The sequence below is a fragment of the Schistocerca piceifrons genome, chromosome 5 (assembly GCF_021461385.2).
Source record: "Schistocerca piceifrons isolate TAMUIC-IGC-003096 chromosome 5, iqSchPice1.1, whole genome shotgun sequence".
Taxonomy (NCBI): domain Eukaryota; kingdom Metazoa; phylum Arthropoda; class Insecta; order Orthoptera; family Acrididae; genus Schistocerca; species Schistocerca piceifrons.
Window position 1 is genome coordinate 477,605,603 of NC_060142.1, and position 19,982 is coordinate 477,625,584.

Below are 19,982 nucleotides of genomic sequence, written 5' to 3' on the forward strand. Positions count from 1 at the left end.
CTTCGTTTCTCGAGAAGTATTATTACCCCTCTATGGTGCAGCGTTCGGTTATGGTGCAGTGTTCGGATTAGTTATCGCAAACTGGACAGAGAGCATAAATGAACGGAAATATTTTATTATACGTGACATTAAAAAGAATATTTCGACTGATGTCGCCGAATAAGAATTCTCGACGTACCTGTTTGACCTGGCGCTTTAATTACAACTCCTTCTTGCAAAGGTATTGCAGAGTCCTCGTATACTTGGAAATTCATTTGCAGTACCACATTTTCCTTTGCTTTTATATTTTTTATGGAAATATTAATAATTATAATATATTGAACATTATTTCGAATTTTCTGATGCAGTGTAAGAAACGTAAAAACTGAAAAAATATCGTTTTCCCAGATGAACTTGAACCCAAGAACCTTGGGTTAGCGTTCTGTACTCCATTCACTTCGTCAGCAGCTACGTGGAAGAAAGCTCATGCTTCACTCGAACCGCGCTAAAAATGTCCCCCCCCCCCCCCCCCCCAAATGTTTGACCATGTGGAGCTCTCACTTCTGTCCAGTTCTGCGTACACCATAAATTTGGTCGAAATCGGTGATGACGAGTAGACGCGGTCCCCTTGTGAGTTCACTGTTAGTGCTTTGTATTGAAATTCTTTGTAAGCTTACAACCGTCAAACGCCGAAGTTGGCAGTCATTAACACAACTTCAAAAAGTAAGTATTATTACAGCAACATATTTTTTCTTGATTTGATTTTGTTAATAACAACATATTAGACATGTAAAGAAGCGTTCCATATAACATTAATCATATTTATTTGTTTATTCACACGCATCATAAATATTTGCTTGTTCTCAAATGGGATCATCAGGCACATGTGACCCTCTGTTAGACAAAAAAAAAAGTCACTAACTCAATTAAACATTATTTTTTAGGTTTCTCACTGCTGCTGAAATTTTAGTCATTTTGGAGGAAGATAATGATTTTGCTGACACACATCATGTACTGATCCTACAGATCACATTATCGGGAACACACGGAAGTCAGACGGTGATAAATCTGGACTGTATGGGGGATGCCGTACGTGGTGAGATTTCTGGATTTCAGGAGTCAGCATCCGGGGTACCCATCGTGCACGGATCTTCCGATAGCTAAGCAAAGCCATAATGTGAGAAACAGAAGAATACAGTGGATACGAAGAAACATGTGGCCTGCCGACGATTTGTTTGATCGACAACTTTTAGCAGCAGCTGAAGCAGAAGTCGTCAGACGGTACAGAACAGAGCATATAGGCAGAACTGTTTCACCTGAACCAGAACCTCAATCTTATAAACATGTAAGCAGTACTAAACTAGGTTCAAGTGGTAGTTCATCTTCTTATTACTGGGAGAAAGCTGACATTACTCCCCTCTAATCCTGTAGAGTGCTTTGAACTCTTATGTTGATGACAGTGTACTGTATCACCTTCGAGAAATGCGAGAAACGTACACCCTATTATTTCCCACAAAGGTGACCATAGCTTAGAAATTTCAAGCGACTAACTCAAATGTTTCTTGGCAATTTTGATCCTACGAGGGTTGAATGAAGAGTAATGCCTCCACCTTCGTTAGTTGCGTCTGGATGGGAATATTTTAATAAATCAAACGTAGAAATAATCCTTAGAATGTGATCCTTAATTACCAATATTCACTTTTCCACATAATCACCAGCCAATTGGATACATTTCTGCCAACGATGAACACGTTTTCTGAAGCCGTCGAGGAAGAAGTCAGCACTCTGTTTCCGCAACCACAGTTTCACAGTTCTCTCAACGTCTTCATAGAAGCATAATGATGTCCCCGCAGATCGTATTTCATTATCGGGAACGCACGGAAGTCAGACGATGATAAATCTGGACTGTATGGGGGATGCCGTACGGTGGTGAGATTTCTGGATTTCAGGAGTCAGCATCCGGGGTACCCATCGTGCACGGATATTCCGATAGCTAAGCAAAGCCATAATGTGACCCATACGTTCTTGTGAAATGCCGATTGTGCTGCTTGCGATTTCTCTCTGAGTGAGATGATGATCGTTCTGAATCAATCTGTCAACATTTTCCTTGTGAAAATCGGTGGTTGCTGTCACAGGACGTCCAATTCTCTGTTTATCACGCTGGTCAGATGTTCCCGCCTCAACCTAACCTAACCTTTAAACTTACTCGCCCAACGACGCACATCAACACAATCACTACAAACTGTTTTGGCTCTGAGCACTATGGGACTTAACATCTATGGTCATCAGTCCCCTACAAACTGTTTTCATTACCTGATGAATCTCCTTTGGGGTGACACCTTCTGCTGTCAAGAAATCAATGACTGCACGTTGCTTAAATCGCATTGACCGACCGTCTGCGCAGGGTTCCATACTTTACACTGTAACAACACAACCATTCAATGCTAAGGCTTCCCGCCAACTGGAGCTGTAGAGAAGAGCCTACGGAAAAAGTCAATACCTGCCGCATAACAATGCTGCCAACTGTTGAAGAGTTACGAAGGTGGAGGCATTGCTTTTCAGTCAACCTTCGTGTCAAGATACCTAACCGTTTTTCGATGGAGAATGTTGTGGGAAGTCCACACAGAAACATACAATGCATCTGCCAGTTCAGCAATGCGGCGCAACAAATCTGAAACAATAAAAAACTTTGTTCACAGTGCTGATAACTCCAAAATGCCATCATGGATTAAATTTGATAAATCAGCATTCCTAATAAATCTTCTAAATGATCTCTTTATGTCTCACGGTCAATTAGGTAACATTTATCAGTTGGCGGGAGGTTGGTATTGTATTATGGTCGGCAAGGAACAAACCAGTTCCTCAGCGATATGTTCGTAGGAACTGGCTTCAAGATGTGGTGCCTTTGCGAGCCACTTGGATATCTGGTACAACTTTTTCCTAACAACGGAAAAGATATCGGCTAAAAAGCATTAAGTTGGGTGAACATACGTTCTGAAATTAGTTAGACTTGCCACCAACTCCAAACAAAATCTAATCACAGCTTTTTTTTCCTCAGTTTCTTCGGCCAAAAAATTGAGAGATAATGGAATGGGGTTCTTGGGTACAATAATGAGCAACGTCGTACTACGAAAGTGCCCTGTAGATGATAAAAAAATAGCGAAGTCCTCTTGAAGTAGCTTCAACTACAGAAGAAAAAAAATTCAGGTTCAGTGATAGCTATTTGGAACGAGAACCGTAATATCAATATATGACCCTGTTCACCTCATAAGATATGCCTGTAAGATGCACTCAGGTTGTTATCGTACTTCTATTAAAAATGGTGGGGGCCTATGTTTTCTGTAATGATTTGTCCGTGCAAAAGGCATAGCGACTTTACGGAAATAAAAAAATAATCAAACTATTGACAGCCTCTCACTTGAAGGCACATAGCGCAAATTCATTTGCGAAAATATGGTAGACCACCAATATTAGGAGAAAGAAAGACCGAAGATATCAAAAAATTACCGAAAAGGACTATTAACACACTACGCATTGACGACACTGGCAAAAAAAGCTAGAAAAGCATGCGAAAAATGAAAAAATAACTCCTCATGAGCATTGTTTCAAGAGTTACCGTTCTAAAAATTAGCTTCAGTATTTATTGGCTATGTGTAATAAATACTTCTATTAAAATTTTTGTTTTACTAAATAAATGAATATTACTGAAAATAAAATGCGTTTTCTTACTCTTTTATTTGTACGGCGCATCTGACTTTGGTGTTCCTATTTTGAAACAACGTTTTCTTATTCATTTTCTTATCCAAACCATTGTTACAAAATCAAAAATCATCGTAAGGATATCTCGAACAGATTAAGTACATTTTAAATGTTTGCACAAAATAAAACAGGAAAGTTTCAATTCAGGCAAAACTGCGTTAAGGGGATTGGAGCTAGGTAAATTGAAAGCAAAGGTAGTTGAGACTTTCGAAGGAGCATCGGTCAAAGATCAAATGAACCAGACGAAAGGAACACAACAGAAGAGGAATGGATGGTTTTGAGAAATGAAACAGTATAGGCATCAGAGGATCAAATATGCAAAAATACAAGATCCAGCAGATATCCTTGGATAACGAATGTGATGCTGAATTTAACTGACGAAAAGAGAGAGTATAAAAATGCAGCAAATATGCCAGGCAGAAGGTAATACAACCGCCTAAAAGTGAGCTTGTTCGAAAGTGCAAAAGGCTAATGAGGAGTGGCTGGAGGACAAATGCAAGGTACTCATGAATGACTAGGGAGGAAGATACATATCCCCTATAGGAAGAACATACCTTTGGAGAAAAATGAAACTGCTGTATGACTATCAAGAGCTCAAACGGAAAACCGGTACTAAGGAAGGAAGAGAATGTTCAAAGCTGGTAGGAATGTATAGAAGCGCCACACAACGGAAATGAACTAGAAGGCATGGGACTTCTGTTACACAAAGGGAAGAAGAAGCAACTGTAGACGAGACGGAAGATTTGACACCATTCAGTGCTTAAGTCGTAAAAGGCCCCTAAACTGGACGATACTCCCTCAGAACTACTGATATCCTTGGGAGAGCGTCATGACAAAACTATTCCAGCTGGTGTACATGATACCGGGGTTGGACAAAAATACCGCGAGATCTGCATATCTGAAGTAAATGCCGATGCCAGCCAAGCATATACAACAGCGCAACCCTGCGCTGTTGTATCTGATAACAAACGGCACGTGTGCGATGTCTTCAAAAAGAGTAAGTGACTTGGCACGCAGGCAAATTGTTGTTGCTGGTATGGTGGGTGCTTCTGTAACCAAGGCAGCCGAAGCGTTTGGCGCTTCAAGAGACACCGTATCTAAGATTCATAACGCGTACGGAAGCATCGTCCGCTAAGTTGCAACGTGGACGAAAGTGCGTGTTGAGTTACCAGGCATAGAAGGTATTGTGTTTTAAATTTCCATATTTTTATCTAACCGCTGTATATGAAGACTGTAATAATCTTACTTCCAAAGAAGGCAGTTGCCCATAGGTGTGAGTGTTACAGGACTATCAGTTTAATGTCTCATAATTGCAAAACTCTGACATGAATTACTCACAGAAGAACGGAAAAACCGGTGCAGGCCCACATCGGGAGGACCAGTTTGGCTTTCGGAGAAGTAAAGGCACACACGAGGCAATACTGATGCTTCGATTTATTTTAGAAGATAAGTTTTAAAAAAGGTAAACTTTCCTTTATAGCATTTGTAAATTTAGAGAAAGGTTTTGAAATGATGACTACAATACACTCTTTGAAATTCTGAAGGTATCTGGAGTAGCATACAGAGGGCGAAAGGTTATTTACAACTTGTACAGAAACCAGATTGCAGTCGAAGGACATGAAAGGGAAGCAGTAGTCGAGAAGAGACTGTACATTGAGTACGTATTAAAGGGAACCAAGGAGAAGCGATAAAACTTTGAGCTTTGCCGATGACATTGCAATTCCGTCACGGATGGAAAGGGCTTGCAAAAGTAGTTGAAAGGGTTGGATAGGGTCTTGAAAGCATGTTACAAAATGGACATCAACAAAAGTAAAAGAAGGGTAAGGGAACGTAGTCGAATAAAACCAGGCGACGCTAAGGGAATCAGTTTAGGAAATGAGACTCCTGAAGCAACATATGAGGTTTGTTATTTGGGCAGCTAAGTAACTTGACGTTAACGGAAGTTGCGAGGATACAAAATGCCTATGAACGACATAGTAATAAGCATACCTCGCATAGACAAACAATTGAAAGATTTGAAAGCAAATAAATTACCAGGTCCAGATGGAATCCCACTTCGGTTTTACAAAAAGTACTCTACGGCAGCAGATCCTTACCTAACTTCGGTTTGCTGCAGAATCCTGGAACATATTCTCAGTTCGCATATAACAAACTTTCTTGAGACTGAGAAACTTACGTCCACGGATCAGCATAGTTTTAGAAAGCATCGCTTGCATTTATCCCATATGATATACTGCGAATTATGGATGAAGGGTAACTGGCAGATGCCATATTTCTTGATTTCCGGAAGGCATTTGACATGATGCCCCATTGCAGGCCGTTAACGAAGGTACGAAGGTACGAGCATATGGAATAAGTTCACAGATATGTGAGTGGCTCGAAGACTTCTTAAGTATAGAACCCAGTATGTTGTCCTCGACAGCGAGTGTTCATAGGAGACAAGGGTTTCGTCAGGAGTGCCCCAGAGAAGTGTGATAGGACCGCTGTTGTTCTTTACACACATATATATTGTGGCGGACAGGGTCTATGGTTGTTTGCTGATGATGCTGTGGTGTACGGTAAGGTGTTGAAGTTGAGTGACTTTAGGAGGATGCAAGATGACTTAGAAAAAATTTACAATTGGTGTCATGAATGGCAGCTACCTCTAAATGTGGGAGAATGTAAGTTAATGAGGATGAGTAGGAAGAACAAACCTGTAAGGTTCGGATACAGTATTACTAGTGCCCTGCTTGATACAGTCAAGCCGTTTAAATATCTGGGCGTAACGTTGCAAAAAATGGCTCTGAGCACTATGGGACTTAACTTGTAAGGTCATCGGTTCCCTAGACTTAGAACTACTTAACCCTAACTAACCTAAGGACATCACACACATCCATGCCCGAGGCAGGATTCGGATCTGCGACCGTAGCGGTCGCGCGGTTCCAGACAGCAGCGCCTAGAACCGCTCGGCCACCCCGGCCGGCCGTAACTTTGCAAAGCGATATGAAATGCACGGAGCATGTGATGACTGTGGTAGGGAAGGCGAAAGGTCGACTTTGATTTATTGCAACAATTTTACGAAAGAGTGGTTCACCTGTAAAGGAGACCGCACATAGGACGCTGGTGCGACCTATTCTTCAGTACTGATCGGTACCAGGTCAGGTTGAAGAGAGACATAGAAGCAATTCAGAGGAGGGCGGCTAGATTTACTATCGGGAGGTTCGAACAACACGTGAGTGTTACGGAGATACTTCGGGAACTCAAATGGGAATCCATGGAGAGGAGGCGACGTCCATTTCGAGAAACACTACTGAGTATATTTAGACAACCAGCATTTTAAACTGACTGCCGAACGATTCTACTGCTGCCAACATACGTTGCGCTTACTAGAAATTAGGGCTCATACGCTTAGAGACGGTTGTTTTCCCCTCGCTCTATATGCGAGTGGAACAGGAAAGGAAACGTCTAGTAATGGTACAGGGTATCCTCCGCCACGCACCGTGCGGTGGCTTGTGGAGTACCTATGTACATGTAGATGTAGAATCCACAGGGTTTAAGACTAGTGATATAGCAGGCCATACTACAGGGTCTCCGCGTCCTACCGAACGTCCGGGAAAGATGCTGTTGAGGTGTCGGCGAACTGTAATGCGGAAGTGAAGTGGTGCTCCATCACGCAGAAACCACATAACCTTTCGTACTGCCAAAGGCACATTATGAAGCAGCCCAGGCAAAGAAGTCCAGCTAAGCTCCTCCGTCGAGGTACCGTGGAATAATAATGGGTTCAAGTATGTGGTCGCCGAGAATCTCTGCCCACACATTGATGCTGAATCGATGTTGATGAGACGCCTCAACCATTCCTCGAGGACTTTCTGTTGCCCACAGATGATGATTATGCAGAATGATGATGCCAGTCCTGGTAAAGGTTGCTTCGTCGGTAAAGAGGGCTGAGAAATCGTGTAATTGTGATGGTCTGGTGCAAAAACCATCGACAAAATCCTCCCCGTGGATAGGAATCCGCTGCTGATAATCTTTGCACTCGTTGCAGGTGATAGGGTAGCAGCGGTTGCCATGCAAGATGCATATAATTGTACTTTGACTTACACCACCATGCTGGTAGGCCACCTGCCTCGAGCATGTACTAGGGTTCGTATCAATATCCTGGAGAACCCGCTCCTCGAAATCTGGTGTACGTACAGTGTCCGCCGTGTCCCTGCACGTCTGAAAGGACCCATGATCACACAAACGCCCGAAAAGGACTTGAAATGTGATGTCGTTGGTGCCTGTGAGGTACTTGTTCTGGTATAGCCGTGCTGCCTCTCGACCGTTTCCACCTGCTTGACCATATTCTCGAAAGGAATACCGGACCATTCTGCTGCTTACAGTACGCTGCGTCAATCACACAGCCTACAAAAGACTAGGAACACACGGAACGTGGTCAGAGGAACTTTACTTCGTCAGCGCCATCTGCTGCGGCAACGATGCAGTTCCGTATACATATTCATAAGACTTTTTTCATCCATTTTCAGCCGGGAATCCGTCCCTGCAGTTTATTTTATTAAGGTTAGGTTAGGTTAGTGTTGTTTAACGTCCCGTCGACAACGAGGTCATTAGAGACGGAGCGCAAGCTCGGGTTAGGGAAGGATGGGGAAGGATATCGGCCGTTCCCTTTCAAAGGAACCATCCCGGCATTTGCCTGAAACGATTTAGGGAAATCACGGAAGACCTGAATCAGGATGGCTGGAGACGGGATTGAACCGTCGTCCTCCCGAATGCGAGTCCAGTGTATTTTATTAATCTTCGCGATGTATATACGGCTGTGCAAAAGTAACTGTACACACTTGGTGGGTGCAATGTATGCATTAGAACAAGAGTAAAATGCTAAACAAAGTTTTGTCTGAAACTACTGTGTTTCCAAGTTGTGATGCACAATGTCATTTTGTATATCTCTCTACACCGCTTGGCACGAAATGCCTTTATTTACTGACTTCGGAGTGGTCCGTTGTACTCTCTGGCGCTGTTGTAGTGTAGCGGTACCAGACGTACTTTGTACAATCATTCTGTCGGTAGTTCAAAGACCACAGTCGTTGTGTACGATACGATGCCGTACTCAGGTGAATACGCGGATATTCACGTCTTTTACGGCGCAGCAGTAGGCAATGCACGAGCAGCAAGATGACAGTATATGGAGTTTCACAGCTGTGGACAGGCGTTTAAAGAAATACGGCATTCGTGGTGCGCAGCAGTTAGGTCGGCCCCAACTGAACGAAGTGGGTGTTGAGAACATCCTGACAATGGTAGACGAGATCCGACCATAAACCACCACCGTGTAAGTGGCACTGTAGGGGTTCCTCAACTGCATAGCGCCTGCTTAAGAGGCAGCAGCTGCATATATTTCACCTGCAGAAGGTACAGGAGCTGACACGTTTAGACTACCCTAGACGTCAGAATTTCCGTCAGTGGTTACTCGAGCGCCCAGCTACTGATCCACTGTTCGGTCGTCGGGTATTGTGGACGAGAGCCTGTTTACCAGTGCGGGTATCATGAATGCTCATAACATGCGCGTGTGAGCATATGACAATAGTCACATGACTACAGTGCAGGATATCGACATTGTTCTAAAGTGAACATTTCGTGTGGTATGGTGGACCACTAGTTACTCATACCGCATGTTATTCCACAGCACCTGATTGGCAGAGTGTATCGACAGTTTTTGGAACATGAATTGGTGGGCTGCTTCATGATGTCCCATTCGCAACACGAACCAATGTATTCTTTATGCACGACAGTGCCCCTGCACATTTCAGTCGGCAGGCAAGATCGTATCTCAACGTTGATTATACCGTCATAGAGGGCCAATTGCTTCGCCCGCCAGCTCTCCGGATGTTAACCTCGTGAACGTGTATCTTTGGGGCTGTCTCGAGGAGCTCGCGTATGGATGTAGCACAACAGCAGCAGCAAATTGAAAATGACTGTGAAATGTTCAGAATGAGATGAATGGGAACTCCAACATTCCAAGAGCAGTAAGACGCCGAGCTCGTCATTGTCTTCATCTACATGGACAACTTTTTGATGTCCGTGTTCTGAGGTAAATTTACAATATACTTTATTTTGATGCACACATTACATCCACGAACCGTGCTTAGATACTTTTGAAACGCCCTGTTTAAAATGTACACTAGTGCGCAAAATTAAAGCAAGAAACGGGAATTTTGCAAGGCTACGTTTATTCTGCTACAAAACAGTATAAACAGGTGATAGTAAAGTAGAAACAATGTAAAGAATACGGAACGTAAACAACTGCAACATGCATAACGGTAGATTAAAATGTTCTTCGTTTCTTCCAACTTAACGGATTTGCACATATTTTCTGACAACTGGTTAATGTGCTCAGTATGGAGTGTGACCACCTCTGCATTCTGACAACGACGGGCATGCTGTGAACGATGCCATCAATTTCATGTTAAGGCAATACCGCCCATTCTTCCTGCAGAGCTGCTCGTAAGTCTTGGAGACTGGTTGGTGGTCACTGGCGCGATGCAGTGCAATATCTTCCGTTTCCAAGGAAACATCAACCGCCCGTGTCTATGGGGTCGCGTATTATCGTCCACCAAAACTAAATCTGGGCCAACAGCACCTCGAAACAATCTCACATGAGGTTCCAAGGTCTCGTCACGATACCTGACAGCAGTTGCACCTTGCCGATTCACCCAAACCATTTCATGACGATGTGTTCGAGTAGTCAACAAAGTCCCTGCTCACACCATTAGGGATCCTCCTCGATACTGGTCCCTTTCCGCAATGTCTGGGTTTCGCAATAGTGTTCCGCGTTCCCCCATAAGCGAATGCGTCGACAGTCAATCTCCAGATAAAATCGGGACTGATCTCTGAAAAGAACATTGGCCCGCTGTTCAAGCGTCCAGGTGGGATGTTGTCGATTCCACTCTAGACATTCCTATCTGTGAACATGCATCGGAGGTACACATACAGCAGGTCTCCGACAATAAAGGCAACTCTGCCGAAGTATTCTGCACATCGTTCTGACTCGATGCAACATACACTACTGGCCATTAAAATTGTTACACCAAGAAGAAATGCGGATGATAAACGGGTATTCATTGGACAAATATATTATACTAGAACTGACATGTGATTACATTTTCACGCAATTTGGGTGCATAGATCCTGAGAAATCGGTACCCAGAACAACCACCTGATACGCCTGGGTATTGGGTCAAACAGAGCTTGGATGGCGTGTACAGATACAGCTGCCCATGCAACCTCAACACGATACCACAGTTCATCAAGAGTAGTGACTGGCGAATTGTGACGAGCCAGTTGCTCGGCCACCATTGACCAGACGTTTTCAATTGGTGAGAGATCTGGAGAATGTGCTGGCCAGGACAGCAGTCGAACATTTTCTGTATCCAGGAAGGCCCGTACAGGACCTGAACCAGCGGGCGTGCATTATCCTGCTGAAATGTAGGGTTTCGCAGGGGTCGAATGAAGGGTACAGCCACGGGTCGTAACACATCTGAAATGTAATGTCCACTGTTCAAAGTGCCGTCAATGCGAACAAGAGGTGACCGAGACGTGTAACCAATGGCACCCCATACCATCGCGCCGGGTGATACGCCATTATGGCGATGACGAATACACGCTTCGAACGTGCGTTCACCGTGATGTCACCAAACACGGATGCGACTATCATGATGCTGTGAACACAACCTGGATTCATCCGAAAAAATGACGTTTTGCCATTCGTGCACCCAGGTTCGTGGTTGAGTACATGCTGTGATGCAGCGTCAAGGGTAACCGCAGCCACGGTCTCCGAGCTGATAGTCCATGCTGCTGCAAACGTCGTCGAACTGTTCGTGCAGATGGTTGTTGTCTTGCAAACGTGCCCATCTGTTGACTCAGGGATCGAGACGTGGCTACACGATCCGTTACAGCCATGCCTATACGATACCTGTCATTTCGACTGCTAGTGATACGAGGCCGTTGGGATCCAGCACGGCGTTCCATATTACCCGCCTGAACCCACCGATTCCATATTCTCCTAACAGTCATTGGATCTCGACCAACGCGAGCAGCAATGTTGCGATACGATAAACGGCAATTGCGATAGGCTACAATCCGACCTTCTTCAAAGTCGGAAACGTGATGGTACGCATTTTTCCTCCTTACACGAGGCATCACAACAACGTTTCACCAGGCAACGCCGTTCAACTGCTGTTTGTGTATGAGAAATCGGTTGGAACCTTTCCTCACGTCAGCACGTTGTAGGTGTCGCCACCGGCGCCAACCTTGTGTGAATGCTCTGAACAGCTAATCATTTGCATATCCAGCATATTCTTCCTGTAGGTTAAATTTCGCGTCTGTAGCATGTCATCTTCGTGGTGTAGCAATTTTAATGGCCAGTAGTGTATTCAGTGGATGTTGCGAGGTCAGATGACAGTTGCCGTGCAGTACTAAGGCGGTACCGTCGTGGCGTTACAGCCAAATAACGATCCTCTCCTTCTAATGTCACAGGTGGTGGGCCCTGCCCTGGTCTTCGGGATAGTGTTTCGATCTGTATAAACTTTTCCAGATCCGAGAAACAACAGAAAGATTCACAATGAGCCTTCAGGCCACATCAGTTTGCGACTGTCCTGCTTCTATTCTTCCTCTGGCCCTCCACAGCAGAGAATCTGGTAGGCGTCTTCTCTGTGCCAAACTGTAACGTCTGTGACTGCATACGCAGCGACTGTGATTGTGAGATTACCCGGCAAGCATTACCCCGTTTGATAGGTGCTCTGACATCATCGTCGGCGTTGTTGTCAGTTCACCAGAATGCCTTCTTTCGTGCAGAACACAATCTTACGGACATCTGTTGACAGCTTGTATGATTACATAGTGATTTAGACACGGGACGGGAAAATAGCGGTTAGTCGTTTTAATTTTGGACACCAATGTATATGGCATTACCTGTGTCTACTTTTTGCCGCCGCGTAGAAATGCCAGTCGTTTGCATACACCATCTCGAAGTACACTTCACGCTAAGGTGAGGTCTTCGTGGTGCTGCAGTTTTACCGGCCAGCAGTACACATTAGCCACAGTAGAGCGGCTCGTTTAGACGTAAGAAATAAATGAAAGCTTCCAAACAGGGCGCGTCTCGTGCTAGAGGTGACACGACGGCGAGGCGTCACGCGAGGCGGAATGCGCGGCCGCGAAGACACGTGGCCGCCAACAAGTGGTTTGTGAGTGGCGCGGCGCGGCACGCAGAGTTGGCAGCGTCGCCCTTTGTGCGCGCCGACGTGACGAGCGTCGCAACGCCACGGCCACGGCGGCGCGTCCGCTGCCAACTTTCCTCGCGGCGGCACGCACTCGCCACCGGACCCTCGCCGTTCCCACGGCCTCTCCTCCCCCCAGGCACCGCTCCTACCTTCAGCCAAATTTTCTGCTATTTAGCCCGACTTTCGCCCCTAGCAGTGACTCGCGAATATTAAAACTGCACATTGCTTAATGTGACGTTCTTACAGGGTGACAATTATTAAACTATATTAAATAAAATCGTCACATCTTCTGAACGGTCCGCGTTAGGACGTTCAAACTACACGGTTGGCCGCGGGGCACGATGGGAGTTGCTATGCGCATGCACGGTTTGGTTTAACGACGAAGCCCATTTTTACACTACTGGCCATTAAAATTGCTACACCATGAAGATGACGTGCTACAGACGCGAAATTTAACCGACAGGAAGAAGATGCTGTGATGTGCGAATGATCAGCGTTTCACAGCATTCACACAAGGTTGGCGCCGGTGGCGACTTCTACAACGTGCCGACATGAGGACAGCAGTTGACCGGCGTTGCCTGGTGAAACGTTGTTGTGATGCCTCGTGTAAGGAGGGGAAATGCGTACCATCACGTTTCCGACTTTATAAAGGTCGGGTTCGTCAATAATCAAAACTGGTGCATTTGGGGGAACTGAGAATCCGCATTTCGATCGAAATAATCGGTGCGATATTCCTTGATGCCACCGTGACTACCGAACGGTACATGAAGGTTTTGGAAGATGATTTCATCCTCATTATCCAAAGTGACCCTGACTTCGACAAGCTGTGGTTCATACAAGACGGAGCTCAACCTCATCGAAGAAGAGCGCTTGATGTCATGGAGGAGAAATTTGCGGACTGCATTCTGGCTCTGGGATACCCAGAGGCCACTGGCATGGGCCTCGATTGGCCGCCATACTCTTCAGATCTGAACAAATGCGACACCTTTTTGTGGGGCTACATTAAAGACAAGGTGTACAGCAATAATCCCAAAGCCATTGCTGAGCTGAAAACAGTCATTCAGGATGTCACCGACAGCAATTCAGCGGGTCATGCAGAATTTCGTTATTCGTCTGCGCTACATCATCGCCAATGATGGCAGGCATATCGAACGTGTCATAACCTAAATCTGAATATATGTAGCGACGTTCAGATGTTGAATAAAATGTGTGCATGCCGTAGTTTGTAACTAATTTCAGTTTTTTTCATGTAGTTCAATAACTGTCATCAGTACATGCATCACAGTCCTTCCACTCTTTTTTTATTTGGGCTGCTGAGCTAGCTGCTACTCATACGTGTTACCTCGTAATGAAATAAATGATTAGTTATACTTGAAACAATTTAGGCAAAGCGAATATTTTAACATTCGCCATTTGTTATAATAAATCTGTTACAAACAATGACAGTTCTTCTCGAGTCTCAGTCCGCCTCCGTAGCTGAGTGATCAGCGTACATGGCTGCCGTGCAGAGGATCCCGTTAATGCCGAGGATTTTTCCATGGTGAGAGGTCAGGTATGGGGTGTACTCAGCATTGTAATGTCAACTGAGGAGCTACTTGAGGAGAGATCGTGGCTGCAAGATCCGGGAAGTTAGCAAAACGGCAGGGAGGGCAGTGCGCTGTCCACAAGGCCCTTCATTTCGCATCCCTATGACGCCGAATGGCCGAGAATAACAAGGCAGTTGGTCGACATCCCTTGAGCCTTCAGAGCATGTAAGATCAGCTCGTTTTTCTAGTGTCTTGTAGACTGGACGCAAATCTTGTAGTGCATATTTGCGTTGCCTTCCTTATGTGATGTACAACCAATCATTCAATACTGTTATATGTGGAAGTATATTACCAATAGCCATCTCAACAGCTTAAAGCAAAAAAAAGAATGGAAAAGTAGATATTTATATAAGATTTGGTAACCGTGACAGGACTGCCACAGATTAAGGGAAAGAATACTATTCTTCTTTTAATATATTTTTCATTCTTCATTAGTGACATGTGAAAATATATCATTACTGTAGACATATTTTGCTCAAGTGAGAGTGTGCCTAATCAAATATAAAAGATATGAAACGAAAAAGTAACGCTGCACAGTGCTACTTTAAAACCAGGAAATTAAATTGTATTGTGTTGCAGATTGCATAGTTTTCTGTTCAGCCTCTTCAGACACGGAAATGGAGTGGATCTACAGCAACCTGAGAAACATAATGCAATAAAAACACAGGCTTCTGTGGCAACTATCAATGACGTTATAAGCTCTTGGATTTAGTGCCCCATCTCTGGGGGAAAAAATTACATGATATCGAAACATGTACTATTAACTTCAAGATAACAAGTTTTTGGCACTGAAAAGCGTTACAAACGACTTTTCTTAAGAGAGCCACACGGTTCAACCTTATGACCTCTCTGTTATAGGCATATGCCATCTTGTAAATGTTATTTATATTATCAGTAGTTGGTGCCCCACGATTAGCAGATTTTTGGCAAAAATCGTGTTGCACACAATCAGCTACTAATTTCGATTTTTATTGTCCACCATCATACAAAAGTAGTTTTTCAATTACAACATCTATGTGGATAAATACATGACGTTCCATTTGATTTTATATACCCTGAAAACGCCAAGTGAAAAGCAAAAGACAATACAGAAACTTTTAACATTGTTCATCACGTTATTCATACAATAATACATTGCATCCGACATCTGCAGACTTGTTAAATGTTCAAATACCATTGCCACCGATAATCAACAAATCTAGGTATCCAACCATATGAGGGCATGTGGTCACTGTCGAGAAGGGACTAAGACTTCGGAATAATATAAAGTAGATAAATCCTAGACTACTTGAAAGCTTCATACACAACTGTTCAGCCCTCATTCTCACAACACCAATCAAAACTGTTCTCTCACAACACCAATCAAAACTGTTCAGCCCTCATTTTCACAACAGCAATGAGGAGATAGTATGTTGTCGTTTTTATAGTTGTACTCTTATAATTCCTTAATGGAGCTCTCCAAACTATTCTTTCCCATTCAAATTATACTACTAAGCACTTTTATCTCCGGTTTGATACTGTATCTCTTCATTACTTATCTGATCAACCCATCCAATCTTCAGCATTCTTTTGTAACACTACACTTCAAAAGCTTTAATTCTCTTATTGTCTCGACTGTTTATCATCTACATTTCACTTCCGCACAAGACCGCACTCCAGACAAACACCTTGATGGAGGGCTTCCTAGCACTTAAATTTATATTGGAAAAGACACAGCAGCCCCCACGAGCAGCAGCACTGTGGGGTTTATAGCTTCCCAGCTCATACAGGAGCTGAGATACAGGAAAAACGTGTTTTTTCGTAGCCCCTGCCAAGTAGGCTGCCCTGCATGATGGGCATGTTGATACTGGATCAACATAAGAGTAGTTCCTAAAATCAGCCCCTACATACAGACAGAAGCGAGCAGGGAACTTCAATTTATATATAGAGAGAAGTTTTATGCATTACACTGAGAAAGTTTGTTTCTCAATTTAACTTCGACAAATTTCGTGAACTGATGTATCAGTGTTAGTTATCAGATATCAAGAATAGACAGTCGGTGACGTATTGAGGTACTACGCTGAACGTTACGCCTGAATGGTATTTAGACGAAGTGTCGATCATGACGGCGGGGTGCTTTAATTTACAGCTTGCATAGAAGGAAAATATAAGTTCTCAGGTTAATAATGCAAGTTCTTTCAGTCCTTTAAAAGAATACTGTCCACTCACTGTTACAGAACACCGCACAGTATCTGTCAAACGAAAGCGAAGAAAGGAACAATTTCGCTGCTACTTCTAGTCGTTGCAGCTGGAAGTGTGCACCAGCTGTAGCTGCCGACAGTTTATTGCCTACATACACTCCTGGAAATGGAAAAAAGAACACATTGACACCGGTGTGTCAGACCCACCATACTTGCTCCGGACACTGCGAGAGGGCTGTACAAGCAATGATCACACGCACGGCACAGCGGACACGCCAGGAACCGCGGTGTTGGCCGTCGAATGGCGCTAGCTGCGCAGCATTTGTGCACCGGCGCCGTCAGTGTCAGCCAGTTTGCCGTGGCATACGGAGCTCCATCGCAGTCTTTAACACTGGTAGCATGCCGCGACAGCGTGGACGTGAACCGTATGTGCAGTTGACGGACTTCGAGCGAGGGCGTATAGTGGGCATGCGGGAGGCCGGGTGGACGTACCGCCGAATTGCTCAACACGTGGGGCGTGAGGTCTCCACAGTACATCGATGTTGTCGCCAGTGGTCGGCGGAAGGTGCACGTGCCCGTCGACCTGGGACCGGACCGCAGCGACGCACGGATGCACGCCAAGACTGTAGGATCCTACGCAGTGCCGTAGGGGACCGCACCGCCACTTCCCAGCAAATTAGGGACACTGTTGCTCCTGGGGTATCGGCGAGGACCATTCGCAACCGTCTCCATGAAGCTGGGCTACGGTCCCGCACACCGTTAGGCCGTCTTCCGCTCACGCCCCAACATCGTGCAGCCCGCCTCCAGTGGTGTCGCGACAGGCGTGAATGGAGGGACGAATGGAGACGTGTCGTCTTCAGCGATGAGAGTCGCTTCTGCCTTGGTGCCAATGATGGTCGTATGCGTGTTTGGCGCCGTGCAGGTGAGCGCCACAATCAGGACTGCATACGACCGAGGCACACAGGGCCAACACCCGGCATCATGGTGTGGGGAGCGATCTCCTACACTGGCCGTACACCACTGGTGATCGTCGAGGGGACACTGAATAGTGCACGGTACATCCAAACCGTCATCGAACCCATCGTTCTACCATTCCTAGACCGGCAAGGGAACTTGCTGTTCCAACAGGACAATGCACGTCCGCATGTATCCCGTGCCACCCAACGTGCTCTAGAAGGTGTAAGTCAACCACCCTGGCCAGCAAGATCTCCGGATCTGTCCCCCATTGAGCATGTTTGGGACTGGATGAAGCGTCGTCTCACGCGGTCTGCACGTCCAGCACGAACGCTGGTTCAACTGAGGCGCCAGGTGGAAATGGCATGGCAAGCCGTTCCACAGGACTACATCCAGCATCTCTACGATCGTCTCCATGGGAGAATAGCAGCCTGCATTGCTGCGAAAGGTGGATATACACTGTACTAGTGCCGACATTGTGCATGCTCTGTTGCCTGTGTCTATGTGCCTGTGGTTCTGTCAGTGTGATCATGTGATGTATCTGACCCCAGGAATGTGTCAATAAAGTTTCCCCTTCCTGGGACAATGAATTCACGGTGTTCTTATTTCAATTTCCAGGAGTGTATTTCGTTGAAACTGCTCTACATAGCAGCAACAGAGCTCAGTCTGGTATTAGCCTCTGTGAAAGGAAGACGCACGGGAGTTTACAACATGGACTGCAATATCGCACTAACTTTTCTGTTGGAAGGGGAAATTATCGATATGCTAACAAGCTCTAACAGCGCTTCCTAAACTCTCCAAAGCATAATCCTTGGCAAGTACATATCTGAAATTATTATATTACTAAGTATACATAACATGATAACTACACACTCTAATAGTTGATCCTCATCGTCATCGTCAAAACTTTTCTTCGACCTTGTAACTGAAATAGGATATGATGTGCATGGTATTTAATGATAGTCGCAGCATGACTGCCAGATTTCAGCACCTGCTACAGCGAATCGGTGACATCACGATAACTGATTGTCGAGTAGTTCCTGTGACAACTGGTTCGTTGCTTTGCCTGACAACAGTAGTCAATTGCCAGCTGTCACTGTCTGCCGCAAAGGTGAGTGAAATAGCACTTAGGTATACCGTGACTCCCGACTACGATGTAGCTTCGGGTCCTCGACTATCAGCAGGAACTAATAAAAACGCGCACAGAAGTACTTATGCAGTCACTATTCCCGTGCCCCACACACCGAATGGAATAGTGGGAAACCTAACATGTGATGCGATGGCAGCGCCCTCTGCTAAGCAGTTTGCAGATTACATATGTCTGTGTAAAAACATTGCTAGTTGGCAGCTTAATAACGGAATTTTTGTGTTCCACAACCCACTTGGTGGCTTGTGTGGATGTTAAACGTCAGCAGACACTGGTAGTCGCTGATTCATCGTCTAAAGCCAAACTCAAACGGGTTGTGAATTCGAATGTCAGCGAGAAACGTGACGAGTATCTGACGTCAGAGAGTGGAAAACGGACGTTGTGGAGTCTCCTTGAATTATTGAGCAATACAAAGCATTTCATGTATTCCGAACGCGCATTCGAACGTAGACCGACGAAATGGACGAACGCCACGTACGTAAAATACAGGTTACTTCTAGTTTTAAGTAAATAAAAAGCATTACCGCTGCTGGAATATGGAGAGAATTATATGTATAGACATACGGATTTAAAGCAGAACAGTTCCTGTATATAGATAAAACTACAAATAACCACAATAAAGAACGTCGCGCGAAGACTCTATCGCGTTTCTTTTAGAAAATTAAAAACTAGTTTCCGCTTCTCCACTTCAAGAACATGTGTGTAGTTCGCGTGCATGGCCTGTGGCCGCTAGAGCGCGCTGCGGTCGCATTGGTCACGTCGCGGTACACGTACCGTATGAACGAGTGATCGTGCAGCAGCGTGGTGGGGACCACGGCTGCGCGCCGTATGCTGAATACCACTTCCCGTGTGAAGGCGGCTTAAGCAGTAGCCTGGTCCGCTTCAGAGGCCGGAGTGATGAGCGCGGCAGGGCAGGGCAGAGCGAGTACTTACCGCGCAGCGCCTTCATGTGGGCGACGGCCATGCGCAGGATGGTGAGCTTGTCGGGCTTGCGCGCCAGCGCCGAGCACGTGGGCACCATGTCCGACAGCTCCGTGATGTACGCTGTCATCTTGTTCCGCCGACGGCGCTCAATCTCGCAGTGATTCTCCCTGCAGTAGAACGGCAACAAGACGCACGCGGTAAA

The 19,982-nt window shown here is 45.3% G+C and overlaps 1 protein-coding gene across 2 annotated transcripts in view; it reads right to left on the reverse strand.

Annotated features, from left to right (window-relative positions):
* LOC124798710 (aryl hydrocarbon receptor nuclear translocator homolog) overlaps positions 1-19,982 on the reverse strand; it is a 530,653-nt gene that overhangs the window by 164,411 nt on the left and 346,260 nt on the right. For both annotated transcript variants that reach the window (XM_047262226.1, XM_047262225.1), the window contains one exon: positions 19,790-19,950. In XM_047262226.1, coding sequence (XP_047118182.1) covers positions 19,790-19,950 — 161 coding nt within the window. The remainder of the gene's footprint in view (positions 1-19,789; positions 19,951-19,982) is intronic.